Source organism: Homalodisca vitripennis, chromosome 2 (genome assembly GCF_021130785.1).
Source record: "Homalodisca vitripennis isolate AUS2020 chromosome 2, UT_GWSS_2.1, whole genome shotgun sequence".
Classification (NCBI taxonomy): Eukaryota; Metazoa; Arthropoda; class Insecta; order Hemiptera; family Cicadellidae; genus Homalodisca; species Homalodisca vitripennis.
In genome coordinates, this window is record NC_060208.1 from 4,693,363 (window position 1) to 4,715,940 (window position 22,578).

At 35.7% G+C, this 22,578-nt stretch overlaps 3 protein-coding genes and 1 long non-coding RNA gene across 4 annotated transcripts; all 4 read left to right on the forward strand.

Annotated features, from left to right (window-relative positions):
• The first annotated feature begins 1,101 nt into the window (after positions 1 to 1,101).
• Positions 1,102 to 3,392, forward strand: LOC124356104. Its single transcript, XR_006921801.1, has 2 exons — positions 1,102 to 1,225; positions 2,709 to 3,392. It is a non-coding gene; the product is annotated as an uncharacterized LOC124356104 (long non-coding RNA).
• Positions 3,393 to 4,043: 651 nt separating this feature from the next.
• Positions 4,044 to 4,930, forward strand: LOC124353428 (longitudinals lacking protein, isoforms A/B/D/L-like). The gene is made up of 2 exons (XM_046803267.1): positions 4,044 to 4,140; positions 4,640 to 4,930. The coding sequence occupies exons 1-2, from the start codon at positions 4,044 to 4,046 to the stop codon at positions 4,885 to 4,887; spliced, it is 345 nt and encodes a 114-aa protein (XP_046659223.1). The 3' UTR covers positions 4,888 to 4,930.
• A 776-nt stretch (positions 4,931 to 5,706) lies between these two features.
• On the forward strand, positions 5,707 to 12,209 carry LOC124356082 (longitudinals lacking protein, isoforms F/I/K/T-like). Its single transcript, XM_046807246.1, has 2 exons — positions 5,707 to 6,243; positions 11,228 to 12,209. Exons 1-2 carry the CDS (start codon positions 6,069 to 6,071, stop codon positions 11,464 to 11,466), a joined length of 414 nt encoding a protein of 137 aa, XP_046663202.1. The 5' UTR covers positions 5,707 to 6,068; the 3' UTR covers positions 11,467 to 12,209.
• Positions 12,210 to 12,731: 522 nt separating this feature from the next.
• LOC124356078 (gastrula zinc finger protein XlCGF7.1-like) lies at positions 12,732 to 16,682 on the forward strand. The gene is made up of 3 exons (XM_046807242.1): positions 12,732 to 12,964; positions 15,648 to 15,864; positions 16,422 to 16,682. The coding sequence occupies exons 1-3, from the start codon at positions 12,757 to 12,759 to the stop codon at positions 16,612 to 16,614; spliced, it is 618 nt and encodes a 205-aa protein (XP_046663198.1). The 5' UTR covers positions 12,732 to 12,756; the 3' UTR covers positions 16,615 to 16,682.
• Positions 16,683 to 22,578: the final 5,896 nt, after the last annotated feature.

Below are 22,578 nucleotides of genomic sequence, written 5' to 3' on the forward strand. Positions count from 1 at the left end.
GATGTGAAATTAATGTACAGTTTTTAGTATTTAAGCATATACAGTTTGGGAAAAGTTACTTTCGATTCAAATTAAACTATATATCAGGTGTAAACTAAAAAAAAGTATTTTTAACGCAATTTAAAATAAAAACATGAATTTGTATTAAAAACTCCATTGGATTGGAATGTTATAATTGTGAAACAGCAAATACTTTAGTAAAAAGTTCTCAAATAAGGGTAGAATTAGGAAGATGTAAAAGTTCTTCAAGCGCTATTGAGCCCCTATGTGTGTGTCTGGCGCGATGGCTATCTCTACATCGCGAAGTTGAAAAACAAAATATAGTTCATTGAGGACTTTCAACCCTATTAGTAATTGAGCTTGATGAAAACGCTTTTGTTTTTCTATTTAAGTCATGATGTACACGTGTGTCAACTTTAATCTTTCTTGGACATCGGGAGGTTGTAAAAATATAAAATATAATTATTCGAGGGTTTACAACACAATTTAATTACGCGTGCAAGTTTTATATTCATGAAAATGCTTTTGTTTTTCTATTTAAGTAATAAGACAATTGTGTATAAAATTTCACCATTCCAAGACATGGAGAAGTTGAAAAACAAAATATATTACAGTATATTTTTAAGATAAATGACTTATGTAGGGGGCTGCAATGAGATAGATTCAGACCCTTGCGTCACAATCCGCAACAGTGGTAGAGCGCACGCTAGTCTACAAGATGTAAACGATATATTTTACTTTTAGATATAATCATACAGTTACATTAATTATATGGTGGATCACGAGCGTGAAATTGTCACACAAAGGTTCTCCACGCACCCATTTGACTGTTGCCGATTCAAAAGTGTCAATATAAAGAAATACGAATCACCAAGTTGAGAAAGCCATTAAAACGCAACCATTTATAGTAATACATTTTAATGCCATTTTATAATTTCCACTGTGACTTTATAAATACTTACTCAGTGCTTATTATTTCTTACTTTTACAGATGAAGCAGTAAACTTTGCATCGCGTCACAAGTGCGACCAGTGCGGCAAACTGTACAAGCGCAAGTACCACCTGCAGGCGCATCTTCGCTACGAGTGCGGCAAAGAGCCGCAGTTCTTTTGTCCCCATTGTCCCTACAAGGCCAAGCGAAACACTTCACTCAAATCTCATATGGTTTTCAAACACCGAGAGTTTGCAAGGACCTCTTTTAAAAATTGATCACGATAATTAATTGGTACGAATATGCCAATGTTTGAGTATTTTTTAACTCTTTGTGTTTGCCTTATATTTTAATATATTGTGTTATTATTTTAAAGTGGTGTCTTTTTATTACCATTTCCATATAGACACCTGTCTTGATATTATTGGACACAATAACAGTCAGCAGTACTACTATGTGAATTTGTGGCAATAGTAGTAGACATAACAATTAAAAAGTACCTGAAGATTTTAAAATAGCAAGTTGTTTGTATAAATATTAAGTTAATATAATATCAAGAAAATACATTCTAGCTTTGATTATTTAAATTTGATTTCCAAGTTGTATTTACCATAAATATTTCTAGTAATGTGAACCATTTAAAACTAAAACCTATAAATCTATTTAAATGTATATTTAGGCGTATCAGTCTTCATACATCAGCTTGTTGAAGATTTGAGGAGACAGGAGCATTAATTGTACTACTTGACCCAGTTATTGCCCACGAAGTAGGCTACGGAAGTAAAGTTGATGTGTAGGCTAGTTAGCTAGTTAAAAGTTAAGTAGTCATGAATACTAAATTCAATGGGTAGTTTTTGGGCATATAAAACGCCGAAAAGGGTTAGCATGTGTTGTGTATGATTACCATTTGATAACATCTGTTGCAATTACGTCTTGCGATGACAAAACTATTGCTCTGATCATAAATTGAAAAAGTTTTGATTCCACTTTAAAGTGTGTCCACTGTACCTGTACTCGTTATAGATCTAGAGTTACAACTCTACAATACAATGTTGTAATTTTACATGATGATATAATAACTTAAATACATTACAAACAATATTGAACATACTCGTATTCACTTTATCATAAACAAAGTGCCTCTTTCACAAGTATTTGGTTCATCCGACGTGCCTATAATAATAATACGGTTTTGTGAAACTCAGTTTCAACTAAATTACAAACTGGTAAACAAAAGGCGTTGTTACAGTTTGAAGCAGATGGAATATTCATATGATAGAAAAGGTATCCCACCTTGTAGGCAGTGATCCAGTGAACAATTAGCTTACAGGGGCCTCGTCACCGAGTAGCAATGGCTTTCCGATAGCATGACGCATTCCACACCGAGCCGGTCAAAGGATATCCTGACCACCAGAGTAAGAGCTCTCGGTAGCCTCTTCAATATCATAGGCTCGGTTGTCAAAAACATGTCTGCTAGATGAAGCAAGCCTGTTATTACAGCCTACTCTAGAAGTCCTTAGTTCATTGGGTAATTTCAAGTAGTAAATCAAATGAAGGAAACCTAAGATCAAGTCAAACTACCAAAAAGAGTTGGATATGAACAAAAGTGGAGAATGTGATTTGTTAACATGTTTCTAACGTACCCAGTGTTATCGATTGTTATACAGCATCTAACCGAATCCCGACGTAAGAGTGGCTGAAGTTAAAATTATTTTAAATAGTGTAAAGGAAATATGAAAACAATCGTGATATATTACTCAATCAGGTGATGTTTCAGGTGACTCTCCATTGCAGCAAGATCAGCAAGCAAGCGCTGGTTACCGTTATCACTGTGGCACATGCGGTCGTCTCTACCGACACAAGTGCAATCTGAACGTTCACCTTCGCTACGAGTGCGGCAAAGATCCGCAGTTCGCTTGTAACCTATGCGCTTACAAGGCTAAGCGAAAGTCGACTCTGAAAACTCATATGCTGCTCATACACAACCGCCATCCAAAGGATTTGTAATAACCTCACGATGTATGGCTGTAGTTTGAAATATAATATCGAGTACGTTTGGTTATAATTTACTGTGTACAACTTTTAAAAACTAAATGAACTTTATACGCAATTTTAGTACCATTATAACAGAGTATCAGACCGGTTTGGATGCGTTTTTTGTTTGAAATTACTATGTAGGTTAATTTCATTAACGGGTGTGTGACGTCATACTTATTGACGGAGTTCACCTTGCAAATATAAAAGTAATATTACCACGTTCAACTTCTCATTATCTATTTGAACTATCTACTCTCCAAAATCGATTTTGATATTGTTTTTAAGTACACAATAAGTCGTGAAATATATAAATGTACTAAAGTATCGATTAGGACAGGACTTGCATTGTATCGTTACGTTATATAGGTGTAATATTCGTCGCGCCTATAAAGTGCCTTAAGTGTTGATGTAGTTAAAAATTCAACTGAACATCAAGAAAACTGATATTAAAATTATTCGCAGATTGGAATAATGATTTCCCATCAATGTTAAACAATACACAGACACTGGAGTTAGGGGTTAATTTCACATAGTTAAGGGGGTTTCCGCATACAAAATGAGTGATCTGTAAACATTAGCAACCTTGCAAATATGTATATAATGTAGATAGTATTCACTCGCAAGGATATTTGTTTACTTACAGTCTATTAGTGTCTTAGTGTTATGTCGTTTAATGTTTTTTGTCTTTGGTAGTACGAAAATAAATTCAGTAAATTAGGTGATTTCAAATTAAAATATCTTTCTGTTTTTTATCATTAACATTTTTTAACCCATTTGCACTGAAGAGGTCATATAACTGTACAGTGGTTCCTGAGATGAGTGAAGGAATACGTCACTTACATCGTGGTATGTACAATTCATCCGTAGCGTATTGTGTTCATCTTAATATAGTACATCTTTGGACTGACACTTACATCGTGGTATGTACAATTCATCCGTAGCGTATTGTGTTCATCTTAATATAGTACATCTTTGGACTGACACTTACATCGTGGTATGTACAATTCATCCGTAGCGTATTGTGTTCATCTTAATACAGTACATCTTTGGACTGACTGTCCATCTGTTGTAGACGATGAGGTTGAACGATACTTCTGTGGCTGTGGCAAGACTTACCGCCAGAAAAGAAATCTGCTCCAACATCAGCGCTACGAGTGCGGCAAAGAGCCGCAGTTTGCTTGTCCCCACTGTTCTTACAAAGCCAAGCGGAGATCTTCCCTTCGGTCTCATGTCATTTTTAGACACAAAAATATTTCTTCGATATCATTTTGATCACTGCATTTTGAAGTGTATAACTTAGGTTTTAGAAATGTATACGTATATTTACGCATACTGTTATTATTTTAATGGTTACCTAATAAACTTTACTTATATAACTAAAGTTTTTCACTATTACATTATTTTTAATCAAAGTTTAATTTGTATGTAATAAAAAGAAAAATATAATTTACAGACAATTTCTCACTAATAGTAAACCCTTACTGCTATTCACAAATATATCCAAGATAATGCTCATTTACTCGTTTTGATTTAAGTATTTTATCTGTAAATATTTCAGTGTCTGTTTTATGTAATAAGTTAGTGACATGTTTTATGCTGGGAAGATAACATGAATGGGACTAATGCGATACAGATTCAGGCACAGCGCGGGTATTTCCCGTCCCTAAATAGATACACACTCTGGTCGTGTGGTTCCAGAAGCGGAAGGTGCCGCGTGGTTCTGCTGCAACACCTGCGGGCGACGCTACAAGAGGAAGAGCACCTTGACCCAGCACCTGCGGAACGAGTGTAACCAAGAACCTAAGTTCGCCTGCCACCTGTGCCCGTACCGCGGCAAACGCAACACCAGCCTGCAATCCCACATCTACAACCGTCATCGGGTCAAGAAGTATAGATTCCTTTCCTCTGGATTTGTTTAGAAATAATATTTATGTTTTTAAATAAACAGTGTTTTGTTATTTTTATGAGTATTTTATTGCCTATAGACTCAATTTTGTTTCAAAAGCATAATGCATAATCGTTCCACGTTTCAAACTTCATTAACTCACCAATGAACTTCGGGGGGAAAGAGTTTTGAAAGGGTTTCTTTCATTATAATTTTCTAATAAATTGTAATATATTTAATATTCCTCCCTGCTCAAACGTAATGTAAATGTGTGTGTGGTTGCATCTTAAAATTTCTAATAACAAAAATGTCTTTTAGATTTTTAATACTTAGCCATAAAATATTATTGCTTTGAGGACGCTACAAGTTCAGGAGCTTAAAAATTGTCGTATCAATCAATAAATTCCAACCCCTATGTTTAAACGCTTTGAGAAGTCATTTAATCCAGTGAAAATGCTTTACAATGTCGTCCATGCCAAAGCAACTGGTTCAAGTACTGTATTAAGTTAGGTTTGTTGATAGCTCATTTCTTAGAGTACGTTTTAACTATCTTGCCAGCATACGATATTTCTAAAATTCAACAGGAAGAAAACGTTTTGTGGATAATTTAATAACGAAACCCTTTTGCTTCTTTAACTAATCTAATTTACCTATTTAAATAATGCAAACGTCTGCCATATTAAAAATGTATCAACAACATATGATTTAAATAATTTATTTATGGTATTTATAAACAGGATTTGCTTAAACTCCTGATATTTATTGCATAGTTATGAATAAACTTTCAGTTAGTGTGATGTTTTGGATGTGAGAATTATGATCAGAGTAGGTGTGAAAATATCTTGTTCCTTTGCAATTGCAGTTTTACAATGGTAGTTCTGCATTCTAGCTCGATTTGTAAAATTCACATAAATTATTTCTATTACAAAGGAGCGATCAAGTTCCCTTACTCACCTTAGGGAACGTTTTCCGTGCTCTATCGATGGTCATGTTTTTAAATGATTTTGTACATTACTGCATTATTGCAGAAACCAAGTAGCTCTACTTTTATCTAGTCTTGAAAGTAGTTTATACTATGGTGGGCAGTTGGCGAACGTTTCTTTTCTGATTGAGTTCATTCAGTGACCTATAATCTTTTTGCAGAGATCTTCCTGGGTCTGCCGCCCATGCTGCCGATGATACAGAGCCTGTCGACGCAAAAAGAGCCCAAGAAACATGTGTGCGAGCTGTGCGGCCGAGAGTACAAGCAGAAGTGTACGCTCGCCTTCCACCTTCGCTATGAGTGCGGCAAAGAGCCGCAGTTCTTCTGCGAACTTTGTCCCTACAAGGCCAAGCGAAAAACGTCTCTCAATTCACATATCGTGTTTAAACACAAGAGAGTTATTAACAAGTAGGAAGAGTTTGTAAATAAGAGTATTATGTGACTAGTATCTTAGCACATAAGTGCAAAGTTTGCGTATTTTTCTTTAAAAATGTTTTGGTTCTATGTTCCTGTATTAAATATTATTAAGCTGTTATTGAAACCTTGTCTGGGAGTATTTTACTCTGGATAGGTAATATCTAATTTGATGGTTATGGATTATTTTGTTAAATATAAGCTTCAAACGTATGGGGTATTTATTTGACATCTCAATCACTCGTACATAATGTGTTTTCCAAATGAGTTTGGTTGTTAAATATGTAAATTCAATTAATTGTTAATTTTGACACAGGTAATTTTATTGTTACACAACAAGTACTTGCAATACGTTATATTACAGATTTAAATTTAAATACAAAGTATTAAGTTATTAAGGTTTTAAATTACTACTGTTGCGTATGTTGAAAATAAATATATTGATTGTATATTCAATGAAGTTTTATTTTGTGGTATATTTCCAAATTGTTAATATTTAATTGTAAAAGGGTATTAACAACTATCAAAAGACTTACCTTGCTCAATCTAATGTACACTTTGAATGGAAAAGAATGTAACATAATTGTCAATTAGGGTTTTGTTAATGATAGTTCTCTATTAGTGTTGTTGGTATTAACGTTTAAATAGTAATAAACGTTGAATTGTAAAACGACCATTAGTGTCAGTGGTTGACACTAATTAAAGCTCCCTTGAACGTTTTTGTAAAGTTTTTCGGTTGAAGGTGAGTAAAAACTTATATAAAGCTGCTAATAATGGTATTAGTGATTTCTCATTATTGTGTACTCATAGTTTTCTGTGTTGAAATTTACATAAAATATACATTGAAATTGATCGCGTTATTTTTCAATTGTAAAGTATGTTTCTTATTCTTATTAAACTTATTTATTAGTTCCCTGCCTATAAAACCTTTAATTTCAAAATACCTCGCCCAAAAAATATAACAAAATGTTAGAAAGAGTTATTATTGCTGGCTACTAGTTTTAAATTATCCCCAATTATTTCAAGAATCTTCAATGCTATATGATATATAGTTTTTAAAGAATATCAAAATGGATTCTAATTAGACGTGTGTTTACTATTGCTGGTTAGTTAAAGGTTATCGGTCACTCACTCGTTTGCAGTTCAAGTCAACTGGTGCTCACGAAATTAATTAAACATCTGTAAAATTAATTTCTACAATTTGGAAGTCATTTTTTAGGAAAAACCTAAACTTTACGTGATAAGATGGAGAATACCGAACAGTTCTCGACGGCTTCTGGATATTAGCCATATAATAATGAAGACGAATGACTTTATTTACAAAATGGTCTTGAAAGTGTCAAAAACAAAATTTAGGTACGCTACGTATTCGATCTGAGTTGAAATATCATTGGAATATAAAAGTTGTAATTGAATTAAACTGTTTCTTAAAAAAATACAAACAACAACATAACGGCGTAATAATGAGTACGAGTTCGATTGCAAGATCGAACTAAAAAAATATAATTTACCACCATTAATTATATTCTGGCGTGTTTACGTTACCAGAACTCGATTATATCTGACCGGGGTTCGGTAAGTGCCGTCTGGTAAAATGTGCAAGAAACCAAGTTATTAAATACCGCACTTAAGTGAGATTGTGCTGATTTGGATAAACTACCGGCTATAGTCGTTCAATTCCAAATATATGTAGACAATACCAGTACACAATGTGCAAGAAACCAAGTTACTAAATACCGCACTCAACTGAGATTGTGCTGATTTGGATAAACTACCGGCTATAGTCGTTTAATTCCAAATATATGTAGACAATACCAGTACACAATGTGCAAGAAACCAAGTTACTAAATACCGCACTCAAGTGAGATTGTGCTGATTTGGATAAACTACCGGCTATAGTCGTTCAATTCCAAATATATGTAGACAATACCAGTACACAATGTGCAAGAAACCAAGTTACTAAATACTGCACTCAAGTGAGATTGTGCTGATTTGGATAAACTACCGGCTATAGTCGTTCAATTCCAAATATATGTAGACAATACCAGTACACAATGTGCAAGAAACCAAGTTACTAAATACTGCACTCAAGTGAGATTGTGCTGATTTGGATAAACTACCGGCTATAGTCGTTCAATTCCAAATATATGTAGACAATACCAGTACACAATGTGCAAGAAACCAAGTTACTAAATACCGCACTCAAGTGAGATTGTGCTGATTTGGATAAACTACCGGCTATAGTCGTTCAATTCCAAATATATGTAGACAATACCAGTACACAATGTGCAAGAAACCAAGTTACTAAATACCGCACTCAAGTGAGATTGTGCTGATTTGGATAAACTACCGGCTATAGTCGTTCAATTCCAAATATATGTAGACAATACCAGTACACAATGTGCAAGAAACCAAGTTACTAAATACCGCACTCAAGTGAGATTGTGCTGATTTGGATAAACTACCGGCTATAGTCGTTCAATTCCAAATATATGTAGACAATACCAGTACACAATGTGCAAGAAACCAAGTTACTAAATACCGCACTCAAGTGAGATTGTGCTGATTTGGATAAACTACCGGCTATAGTCGTTCAATTCCAAATATATGTAGACAATACCAGTACACAATGTGCAAGAAACCAAGTTACTAAATACTGCACTCAAGTGAGATTGTGCTGATTTGGATAAACTACCGGCTATAGTAGTTCAATTCCAAATATATGTAGACAATACCAGTACACAATGTGCAAGAAACCAAGTTACTAAATACCGCACTCAAGTGAGATTGTGCTGATTTGGATAAACTACCGGCTATAGTCGTTCAATTCCAAATATATGTAGACAATACCAGTACACAATGTGCAAGAAACCAAGTTACTAAATACCGCACTCAAGTGAGATTGTGCTGATTTGGATAAACTACCGGCTATAGTCGTTCAATTCCAAATATATGTAGACAATACCAGTACACAATGTGCAAGAAACCAAGTTACTAAATACTGCACTCAAGTGAGATTGTGCTGATTTGGATAAACTACCGGCTATAGTCGTTCAATTCCAAATATATGTAGACAATACCAGTACACAATGTGCAAGAAACCAAGTTACTAAATACCGCACTCAACTGAGATTGTGCTGATTTGGATAAACTACCGGCTATAGTCGTTCAATTCCAAATATATGTAGACAATACCAGTACACAATGTGCAAGAAACCAAGTTACTAAATATCGCACTCAAGTGAGATTGTGCTGATTTGGATAAACTACCGGCTATAGTCGTTCAATTCCAAATATATGTAGACAATACCAGTACACAATGTGCAAGAAACCAAGTTACTAAATACCGCACTCAAGTGAGATTGTGCTGATTTGGATAAACTACCGGCTGTAGTCGTTCAATTCCAAATATATGTGTAGACAGTACCAGTACACAATGTGCAAGAAACCAAGTTACTAAATACCGCACTCAAGTGAGATTGTGCTGATTTGGATAAACTACCGGCTATAGTCGTTCAATTCCAAATATATGTAGACAATACCAGTACACAATGTGCAAGAAACCAAGTTACTAAATACCGCACTCAAGTGAGATTGTGCTGATTTGGATAAACTACCGGCTATAGTCGTTCAATTCCAAATATATGTAGACAATACCAGTACACAATGTGCAAGAAACCAAGTTACTAAATACCGCACTCAAGTGAGATTGTGCTGATTTGGATAAACTACCGGCTATAGTCGTTCAATTCCAAATATATGTAGACAATACCAGTACACAATGTGCAAGAAACCAAGTTACTAAATACTGCACTCAAGTGAGATTGTGCTGATTTGGATAAACTACCGGCTATAGTAGTTCAATTCCAAATATATGTAGACAATACCAGTACACAATGTGCAAGAAACCAAGTTACTAAATACCGCACTCAAGTGAGATTGTGCTGATTTGGATAAACTACCGGCTATAGTCGTTCAATTCCAAATATATGTAGACAATACCAGTACACAATGTGCAAGAAACCAAGTTACTAAATACTGCACTCAAGTGAGATTGTGCTGATTTGGATAAACTACCGGCTATAGTCGTTCAATTCCAAATATATGTAGACAATACCAGTACACAATGTGCAAGAAACCAAGTTACTAAATACCGCACTCAAGTGAGATTGTGCTGATTTGGATAAACTACCGGCTATAGTCGTTCAATTCCAAATATATGTAGACAATACCAGTACACAATGTGCAAGAAACCAAGTTACTAAATATCGCACTCAAGTGAGATTGTGCTGATTTGGATAAACTACCGGCTATAGTCGTTCAATTCCAAATATATGTAGACAATACCAGTACACAATGTGCAAGAAACCAAGTTACTAAATACCGCACTCAAGTGAGATTGTGCTGATTTGGATAAACTACCGGCTGTAGTCGTTCAATTCCAAATATATGTAGACAGTACCAGTACACAATGTGCAAGAAACCAAGTTACTAAATACCGCACTCAAGTGAGATTGTGCTGATTTGGATAAACTACCGGCTATAGTTGTTCAATTCCAAATATATGTAGACAGTACCAGTACACAATGTGCAAGAAACCAAGTTACTAAATACTGCACTCAAGTGAGATTGTGCTGATTTGGATAAACTACCGGCTATAGTAGTTCAATTCCAAATATATGTAGACAATACCAGTACACAATGTGCAAGAAACCAAGTTACTAAATACCGCACTCAAGTGAGATTGTGCTGATTTGGATAAACTACCGGCTGTAGTCGTTCAATTCCAAATATATGTAGACAATACCAGTACAAATTGGAATGCAATCGTAATTTATCTTAGATCGTCTCCCTTGTTTAGGTACCAATACGAAGTAGGATATGGTTGATTTTAATTTTTAGTTGATATTATACTGAACTTTGTTTTAGTTCCATTTTGTCGTACATAGTTCCCTAATGAGAAGCCTTTGTTTTTCAGCTCAGTTCGCTGACTCAGAGTTGCAGAAACACAGGTGCAACCAATGCGGCTCAGAGTACAAGCAAAAGTACTCTCTGACGTTTCACCAGCGCCACGAGTGCGGGAAGGACCCGCAGTTCGCTTGTCCCTACTGTCCTTACAAGGCCAAGCGGCGAACGTCCCTCCAGTCTCACGTCGTGTGTAAACACAAACAGCCTTTCACTTGGCCCCACTTGGCCACTAAACACTCGTCAGACTAGTTCTAATGCAGTGCCGATATATTAAGTGACAGTTCGGTTTGTTTGAGTTGTTTCTCTCGTAGCTCCAATTGTTTATTTTGTTGACAAAGTATTTTCTTGCTTTAGGTGTAAATTTAGAGTTTTAGACACAGCTTTTGATTAGCAGAAGTTACGGAACTGAAAATAATGAACTGTTCGTGTTTTGCAACTAAAAGAATATATCAACGCAGAATTTGTTATTTTTCTGCCTTTCTTATCAACTATTTTAGTTATTTAAATTTTGATGGTAAATAAACCTACATTTTATAAAATACACCCCTATGTACTAGAACTAATATTACACATTGTATTGGTTTCCACGTTTTGCCTTTTTAGCATGTCAATCTTGTTTATTTAGAGTATTCATTGAATGTAATTAATTTTAAATATATTTATACAGGTAGGAATTTTTTGTTTCAATTTTAATATTATACACCACTGATGTTTATGAGCATGTTGAGGGATCCTTTGAAAATTTTAAGAAATCAAACAAACTGTATTAAGATTTTCTGAAATTTTAAAACTCAAGGTAAGACATTTTACCAACTATTTATTAATTAATCCGAATGATAGTCAATAGTAAAAAATTAGTTTAGTTTACTTGTTTGGTTTTTTGTAATGAACAAAGATAATTGGTATCTCCAAATCATAACAGTACGACCACATTTATTTATTGTTACGAATTTCGTGTCAAAGTTTTAATAAAACTGTTTCCTATATTTGTATGTACTGTACATATATTTTTATATTTAAACCTATAATACTAAAACTTAAGAAACAAATTCTTTCAATTTGTTTAAGTTTACTTGAATTATTTTTACGTATTACAAAGAGCATTTGTGTAAATTGTATTGTATATTTTTTATTGTTCAAACATTGTATCTTCCTTTTGTTTAGTATTGATTATTTAAGATAGATAAGTTGAATTAATAACAGAGTTTATGTTGTTTGCCAGTCTTTAGATTCAATATAAAATTCTCTTTCGAAAGATAGTATATCCGATCTTCTGTAGGAATCAATCTGAAAACATAAAATTAAACATACATAAAAGTTAACAATCGTGCCTTTGTATACACCAAATTAAAAATAAAAATATTGTACATGAAATACACAAACGTCACTTAAATCCAGCACCAAAGTCGAGAGGAAATTGTGAATACGAAGTGTTGTTACATTAAAACATCAAAACACTGAATAGCTAGTTTGTGTGTCATAAACTACTCCTTAGATGATTAACACGCTGTATCGTTTCAGAGGTGCCTATGTGCTTCTATGTCGAGACGCAGCAGAAGTTTGCTTGTATTTGTGGCCGTGTGTACAAGCAGAAGACCGGCTTACAGCAACACCAGCGCTTGGAGTGCGGCAAGGAGCCGCAGTTCGCTTGCCACCTCTGCTCCTACAAGGCCAAGCGAAAGACATCCCTCAACTCCCACCTACTGTTCAAACACAAACTTGAGAAAGACAGCGTACAGTAAGAGCTGTATGTGGACGTTTTCTGTTACAGAGGGAACATTTTGTGCTATTTACAAGTTACTTGAGTTTCTTTTACAAATTTTAAGTTTCGAAACATTAAATTATACTTTTTATTATTGTTACTCATATTGTGTTACAGTGAATCCAATCTTATTCCCACACGTTTTTTAATTGTCTTACTCCATTTACAGTCACAATGAAGAAATCAAGATTACCTGAGTAAATCAGTTAACTCATTGAAGTGAAATATAAAATGAATTTGCAGTAGTGCATATACGCAACAAATATAAATGGCAATACGAACTTATGTTTGTTCAATCCAAGATATGATAATGTAATTATCGCAACTTTTTGCAGTACACTTGTTATAGGGAATGTCTTCGAAACAGTTGTAGTTTATGTATATCCATTAGTTTCTTTTACTTTACAAAAGTAAATGAATAATCATACAATTTTCATGACTTTGGATAAATTACGACGCTTTCAAACTTCTTTTAACACAAATCATATTACTCGGGAAGAAATCGTGGATAGCCATTTAGAATTAAATAACTATCCAGATTCTAGTTCTCCTACTGAATAATCCGGATAATTTACATTGAAAGTTGTTAAAAACTGGGTATAAACGGCATTTTTAATATTCATCATTATTTTACTATAGTAGATATTACGTATTAGTCACTATTTTAAAATACAACTTAAAAATACTTTTGACGTACGGATGTCAGGCAGCATCTGACTACCGCTTAACATTTAATAACTCTTCGGTAGATAAGGTGCGGGTGAGGATGTGATATGATGTGGTTTCCGTGCCTGACAACAGAGTCGTCTCAGTCGCTTTGTTCCTCAGTTTCCACCAGTCCGAGAGAAATGAACAGGGGACAGGGACACGACAGAGTGTACCAACGGGTAGACAGCACGTGACATCCGTGACTTCCACAATGGAAGCTTGATAGAGTTCTTCCTTCAGTCAAGAGGAAATTATATATCAAGTTTTATATCTCTAGGACACTTCTGTCAAGAGTTGTCGAACCACCGACCGGCAGTTGGAGACAGACAGACTCCAAAATCAATAGTAATCTTCTTCGAATCGAGAGGAACCTTTGTACGGTGTTCAAGTGATTTAACAGCTCTCGTAAGGACGACGCGACGGCACGACTTCGGTAATGTCCTGCTGAGTCCCCAATCATAGTCTTGAATAACACCTAATCGCCGCGTATCAAAATGCTTATTTTACTGAACTGTTGTAATACACTCTTTTAGATTGTTTTGACTTCCACCTTGTTTGTTTCAATTATCCAAAGCATTAGCCACACAGGTAAATTAGACGAGCTATATAACGATACACTAGCCAATGAGACATCGCAGAGGAATAACAGTATATTGTCAGTAATGTGGCCCTAATTTGTGTTGATGTCAGGTGACGAGTGGGCGAGTGGGGACACTGAACAAAGACATGTGTGCGAGTGCGGGCGCAGTTACAAATACCGCTCAGGACTCTTGCAGCACCGCCGCCTCGAGTGTGGACTGGACCCACGGTTTTCCTGCCAAATGTGCTCCTACAAGACCAAGAGAAAGACCTCACTGAAATACCACGTGTTCCTCAAGCACAAGGCTCGGTTGTGAACTGTTACCTTCGAACTGTTTGTCTTGTTAAAACATATGAAAAATCGATTCGTTCTTCGTGCTATGAGTATCAGTGTTGTAATTATAGTTTCGGTGTAATGAATTTTACTTCAATGTCTTAACATTTAATTTGGTAAAAGTAAGAATCCACAGTTTGTGTTATAAGAGACTTGTACAATTGTTTAAAGTTTAGATACTAGGCTATGTGATAAGAATGATAAGATTAATGATTTTACTACAAAGCTTTACAAACACCATATATTATTTTGCTCCAATTTTGCCAAGTATTTTATATTTTTACAACTCAACCTATCATAACTTATGTACTAAAATACAATTCCAGAACTACTATGACAAGTTAGATGTTAGATTTATAAGGAAAGGTGTGTTTTGTTTTGGCGCATCAAGAATTATTATTTTTGTGTGAATAAATTGCTGTTTTTTGATTGTTGGCATTCAAATTTTAATTTTGTTGTGTTTTTTCCAATGATCTATGTATCCTTAGTAAGCGATAAATTGTGCGTCTTTCGCTAATTTTATTGTTCAAAAATGTGTAAACCCAATCAGATAACTTCAAATATATACTTACATGTTCATTGTTTTGCAACCATTCGTTTTTAATGTGCAGGGCTTGATGGGTTCCATATTCAAAATGTGCATAGTTGTATAATGCAGCACATCATGCATGAGTGTATTCCTATACATAACGTAGCTATAAAACGGAAAGGGTTGATTAAAAGCGAATAATGAGTTAAACCATTCCATGCAAGTCGACCACAACGGACTCTCCAGCATGCTAATCACCACTTGGGTAGTAAGAGGGGTTTACGTGTAATGAGGAAGGAATTTTATTAATTCTTTTAAAGATATGTGTAATCAGTATCCTTGTAATTAGGGAACCTAAACAACCTACGATATAATATAATTGATGTGTACGTCTAAACCACTGTAGTGGAATAAATGTCCATCTAACTCAGCAATATAAAAATGCTTTAAATGATAAGATAAATTATATTTTAACTGTCAATTTTAATACAGACCACTCGATTCGATGTTTGTTTCAGACATAATAGATTTACTGGGAAATCATCAACCTGCTGGCAGTATCAAGTTCGACTGTCCCTCCTGCGGGCGGAGCTTCAACCACAAGAACAACCTCTACCGCCACCAGAAGCTTGACTGCGGCAAGTTACCGCAGCTTTCCTGTAATATATGTCCTTACAAATGCAAGAGGAAGGACCAGCTCAAGCTCCATGTCGCTGCCAAACACGGCTTCACTTTGTAAATCGTCTCTTTTTGTATTTTTCCAAATTAGTATATGTGAAGAAAGACTCATGTAGCCATATCATTGTCCCCTGTTCTTTTTCGGTCAACTATCAAATTTATCGTTTGAAGACTAAAAATTAAAAACAGATTTTCTATTTTCTGTTTGATATAATTTTAGGCCCCGACCAATTGTGTAAGTATTAACATTTTTGAAATTTCAATCAATGACTATCCTAAATATTATTTCAGTAATTAGTAAATGATAGCGATTCACATTTCTCTTCAAACGTTTCTATTTTATGCAAATGCAATCCTTTAATCGCCTTGTAAAAGTAGAAACATTTTAAAATTTTAACGTTTTGCGTAAGACGTGTGGTAATTGTATTTCGCTAAAACACAATTATTTCTATTTAACAGGTGAACTTTGCCAGATAAAAATCGTAGATTAATACATCGTGTCACGTGACCTGATGTACGTTACATACTACAGTGCAGGGGTGGATCTAAGCCTGATTGTAAGATACTAATAACAAGACGTCACCGGTTGTCTGACTCTTACCTTGTCTCAGCAGCGGCGAGCGGCAAGTTCCCGTGTGTCCAGTGCGGCCGTCAGTACAAGGCCAAGCGAAGTCTCACACACCACCTTCGCTACGAGTGCGGCAAGGACCCGCAGTTCGCTTGCCATCTCTGCTCCTACAAGTCCAAGATCAAGAGCAGTCTCAAGTCACACCTTCTCTTCAAGCACAAGACCAGCATGTCTTTTGATTCTTATGCTTGATTTGGGTTTACTTTTTGTCTGGTCTGAAGTTGAAAAATAAATTCATTATTCCTTTCATAAAATGTTCTCCTTGTTACATAACCGACCATTTTTAGAATTTTTTAATTAACATTGGAAGTATAAAATTGAAGTTTATTATTACTATACTGTTATTTTGTAATATGTTTGCTACCTAAGATGCTGCAACAGTGCGTGGTTGTCACTCAACATCAGTCGCTGCGTCGCTCGGTTGTCAATATGTTCGCTACCTAGGATGCTGCAACAGTGCGTGGTTGTCACTCAACATCAGTCGCCGCGTCGCTCGGTTGTCAATATGTTCGCTACCTAGGATGCTGCAACAGTGCGTGGTGTGTCACTCAACATCAGTCGCTGCGTCGCTCGGTTGTCAATATGATCGCTACCTAAGATGCTGTAACAGTGCGTGGTTGTCACTCAACATCAGATGCTGCGTCGCTCGGTTGTCAATATGTTCGCTACCTAAGATGCTGTAACAGTGCGTGGTGTGTCACTCAACATCAGTCGCTGCGTCGCTCGGTTGTCAATATGTTCGCTACCTAGGATGCTGCAACAGTGCGTGGTGTGTCACTCAACATCAGTCGCTGCGTCGCTCGGTTGTCAATATGTTCGCTACCTAAGATGCTGTAACAGTGCGTGGTTGTCACTCAACATCAGACGCTGCGTCGCTCGGTTGTCAATATGTTCGCTACCTAGGATGCTGCAACAGTGCGTGGTGTGTCACTCAACATCAGTCGCTGCGTCGCTCGGTTGTCAATATGATCGCTAACTAGGATGCTGCAACAGTGCGTGGTGTGTCACTCAACATCAATCGCTGCGTCGCTCGGTTGTCAATATGTTCGCTACCTAGGATGCTGCAACAGTGCGTGGTGTGTCACTCAACATCAGTCGCTGCGTCGCTCGGTTGTCAATATGTTACCCAGGCATTATCAATTTAAGTAAATTTAGCACTTCAATTGCCTTCCAAGTGTTTGCAACTTTCCAACACATGTTTTCAAAACTGTTTAGTGTTATACAAAGTTTACACTATCAAATTGAAGTTGCAATGGCATTATTGGAGCACCATTGTAAAATGATTTAAACGTTGAATCTAAATCAAATTTAATATGGTGTGTTGGGAAGAATTTAAAATGTCATTCTCTGAAATACGAAAAGGTTTTACTTTTGACCATAACTTAAATTAAATTACGTAAGTTACATAAATAAAGCTAAATAATCTTTACGATTTAAAGGGTTTGTATACCAAGCAAGTAACAAAAATATTAAATTTGTTTTACTGTTCCTATGAATGAATCAAGTTTTTAAATTTAAAGTCTTGAAACAATTGTAGGCAGTAAGTTATACTTTTCGGTAAACTAGTACGCATATCGTCTACTTTCTTCTCTAAAAACCTGTCGACTTCGATATGTCTTGGTACTAACAATCATTTAATGACCTTTCCTTAGTGGTTTGTACCTTTTGTTCATTAAAATGTCACAGGTTTCGGGTTGTTGTGTATTTGTGTTATATTTGGGAGTGTTTTTTGTTAACCTGGCAACAACTGAACAATTTATTGTTTGATGAAAAACCATAATTGTCTTTCAATATGTTATGTGGGCTTTAATAAGTACTTTTTTATTAGATTCGGCCTAATATTACAAATTATTTTATTTATTGTTTTGTGTAGTTGGATTGATTGTTTAATATGAGTTAAGGCGGATAACCAATATATCAGAATTCGACACTGGATATAAAAAATAAGAATAATATAACATGTTTAATAAAACATTTGTCCGAAATTGTTTTGTATTTATCAGCCTGTAGGCCTATATGTTTTAAAGAAAAATGTTATTTATTTTATTTTATTTAACCTACAGCAATGACATTAGTACACACATCGTTGTGGCTATAAATATAATCGTAAAAAGCTACGAAATTTGATCATTTACATGTTTCAAAATGCAGATTTTTCAAATTTCATGGAAATTTGCTGTTTATAAACGCAATAAAATAATAAAAGACATACTGTATACAGTTAAACCCTACATTATACCTAATTTGTCAAAATCTGTCAACGATAGACTGAGCCATTTTTCTAAACAATTGTATTACCGTATTGGATTTACAGTATGGTTAGATATCTTTCAAGTGTTGGTAGTAATGCAAACTACCAACACTAGTATTCAGTTTCTGGAGGTTCTGTCAAACACATTGCCTTTTTGTGTATTAAACAACTTTACCATTTTGAAACTTTAAATGACATAACATTGTTATTTTTTGGTCTTTTTACAAAACTGCAAAATCAATCCTAGTTACAGACAGAAATCTAACAGTTTCTTTTTAAATGTTTTCCATTTGATCTTGTAATACTGTCGTTGTTCTGCTCATTTAATCCATACACTAACGATGCAATGCGTTTATACATTCGTGATTACTTTTGATGACTGGTCCAATGTTACCAGGTGCTTTGGTGAATGAAGCACTCATGGAAACCCAAACCGAATACCAGCAATCGATGAGTGTGTACGGCCAGGAGTGGGTCAGCCAGCCGATGTATGAATCGTCCATCGACGAAAGTGTAAAAGACGAACACAGCACAGACGGGTCGTCCGGGGACAGAAGCAGCGACGTGCACATGATGACAGAGTCCTCCCAGGACGAAAACTCCGGGGAGGAGCGAACAAAAAGTGGAGATTCCTCGGACAAAGATTCGAATGCCTCTAGCGTCGAACACATGGTTATCGGGTCCCCCGTAGGAGAACAGAAGATCGATCGAGTCAGTGACGAATTGCCGACTAGTGATGATTGCTGTGGCATCGAAGTAAGTGATGATTCTTCCTGGGACATGCAGTCACGGGATGAACACAGCGCAGATGATAGACTCACTGATGATCGGTTTGCAGGTGTTTTGGATAGTGAACAGGTTATCGCTGAACAGTCATCCGATGATACTTCCGTGGACGAATCTGTACGTGGACAAGAAAGCTACGTGCGTGTTTTGGATAGTGAACAGGTTATCGCTGAACAGTCATCCGATGATACTTCCGTGGACGAATCTGTACGTGGACAAGAAAGCTACGTGAGCCGGCAAGAGAGTTCTGTACGTGGACGAGACATGTCTGTACGTGGACGAGACATGTCTGTACGTGGACGAGACATGTCTGTACGTGGACGAGACATGTCTGTACGTGGACGAGACATGTCTGTGCTTGCACGAGACATGTCTGTACGTGGACGAGACATGTCTGTACGTGGACGAGAGATGTCTGTGCGTGGACGTGGGAGATCACACTACGGAGTGAGCCGGAGACGAGTATTCCTCCACACGATCAGAGCTTGCGGTAAATGTTCACGTAGATTTTACGGAAGAGATGCTTTCACACGTCACATGAACCACGAGTGCATATCTCTCCCGAAACTGAAGTGTCCCTACTGCCCTTTCAAGACTAACTTTACACACATTGTGCGGGGTCACGTGTTGAACAGTCATGCCGACGAGGACGACTGTGAGGAGATTCTGAGCACGCTGACCGGGGGATATGACAGTAATTAGGTTACACGAAACTACAGCTTAGTTATAACAGAATTTATTACTTTAAAATGAATGCGTTAATATCACACCACCTATTAAAACAACTTTCATGTTTTAATTCAAATGTCATTAATAGATAATGCTTTGGAAAATAGTTAAGTATCATCAAGCAGTATTGAGACATTACCCGTCAAAATTTACTGCAGAAGTGTTTGGTAACTTAGCCTCGATACGTATTTTTTTACTAATTATTTGCCAATACATATAACGTTAAAATCCTATACTAAGTGGCAGTGTATGTAAAATACTATTTGAAAATTAAGTGAAAACAAATTATGGTCACAATATATATCGTTCCGTTGTACTGATCTTGAAGTTCTTTGTATACTTTAATGAATTGTGTTATGATATGCCACGTGTTTGTTTTTAATGTTGAATTTGTGGACCGTATCCATATGAATGTGTAATATCCCGCGTGTAGCCATACTCATATTATGTCTCTGTAATAGACGTGAAGACCATGGTGTCATTAGGACCATTATGTGATCTCAGTGTCTGCATTTTAAACATTTGTTATTTATTATAAAAAAATTATCAGAGTATATACATTTTTAAAACATTTTTAATATAAAGTATATACAAATATTTAATAGTATAAAGTCAGACATTATAGATAAAAGTCGTTGTTATTGTCATTATTTTGATATCATTGTAATTTGCAACGTTACATATAATGTTAATAACTGACGTGATTACTTTTTGGTCGTAAGCAATAAAAGTAATAATAAGTAGTAGAATTATAGAATTCATTATTTTTATATTATATTTGTGGTTTGTTGTTTGTAATTTTATGATATAATCCAGAGTATTTTATACATAAATGTTTATCAACTATTTGCTGCTATAAATTTATTATATAATTACAAAACAAAACCCTTTGTTCTGTACAATATTCCAAAATTCCATACGATAAGGTAAAGTACTACTAAATAAAGTACCTTATGATACCTGTACGTACAATTGCTTAACTCAAATCGACGACTTCAGGTGCGTTTAAAACATTGACATAAACATTATTGCTAATACAATAATTCCGTTATTTGAGTTCAGGGTGGTATGAGTATCGTTCTTTATATTTTCATAATGAGAAATTCGTAATATATTTTGATAAAAAATTGCATTTTGATACACACATGTTTGCACGGTTACTGCGGTTAATTTAATACTGTACTTCTATTCGAAGGAGACTCTTCTTTTACAGTAAATAAACTTGTTTCAATATGAGCTTAGTTTGATCTAAACAAATCTTTAATAAACCGTATTCAATGTCATGTTCCGCCCGAAAAGTGAAATACAAATCAAATAACGAACATTTTAATTTGTACAGGAAACAGCATAATTACTTATGTTGTGTCCCGTGGTGCACTGGGAGTATAACTGTCATTTATCAATTTGTCTGTCGCCAAAGAATGCCGAAGGCTGAAGGGGTTACGTCTGGATCGAGTATTCACTATCGTTCATGCCATCGACATTCCGCTAACACACGATCAGAAATGCCCTCTGAGAACCCAGAGAGGAAGGGCACGTATCAACAACATCACTCTTCCTTTATAATTTATTATATTCGAACTCTTGGGGGTAGAATGACACTGTTACGGATCTGTGGATGAAATAGGTTTAATACTCAACTCTTGGATTTATCTTCCGCTCTACTCGTAATCTTTCAGTAGACGCCCTGCTGATCCTCTACAAAGCACTTGTTCGTCCTCTCCTGGAATACAACTCTTCCATCTGGTCACCTTCCCAAGAAGGACTCAAAACACAACTTGAAAGAGTTCAGCATCGTCTTGTCAGAACAGCTGGGTTCAGAGATGGCCACCACTACATGAATGTTCCAATTGCTGGTTATCAACTACAGCATGGCCTTGCTCCTCTTGAGGCTTGTAGAAAGATACATGATCTTATCTTTCTCCACAAGATCATCATCGGAAGCATTGATTGCCCGCAACTACTCAACAAAATCTACTTCCATGTTCCTGGGCATACGAGACTGCGAGACACCTTCGCAAGACTGTACTACTCAACGACCTACCAACAACAGAGTACGATACCTCGACTTCTACGCAGCGGAAATGAGATGGGACATCTTGTTGACTTCTTCGCCACCAGCCCTGCTAGATTTCGAGAAGAAATCATCAAATTAGTATATGGCACTCTATAATTCTGTTTCAACTATACCTTTTTTTCTGTTTTTACTCGCCTTTTTTAGTAGTACTTTGTTATATATTATAGTCTTTGCATTTAAATTGTTCGATATTGTTGTTGTATTTTATAGTTTATTGATTATTTCATGTACATGTATGTAATGGTATTGTAAAAGTGGCGATTGCCGTGGAAATAAATAAATGAAATAAATGAAATGAAA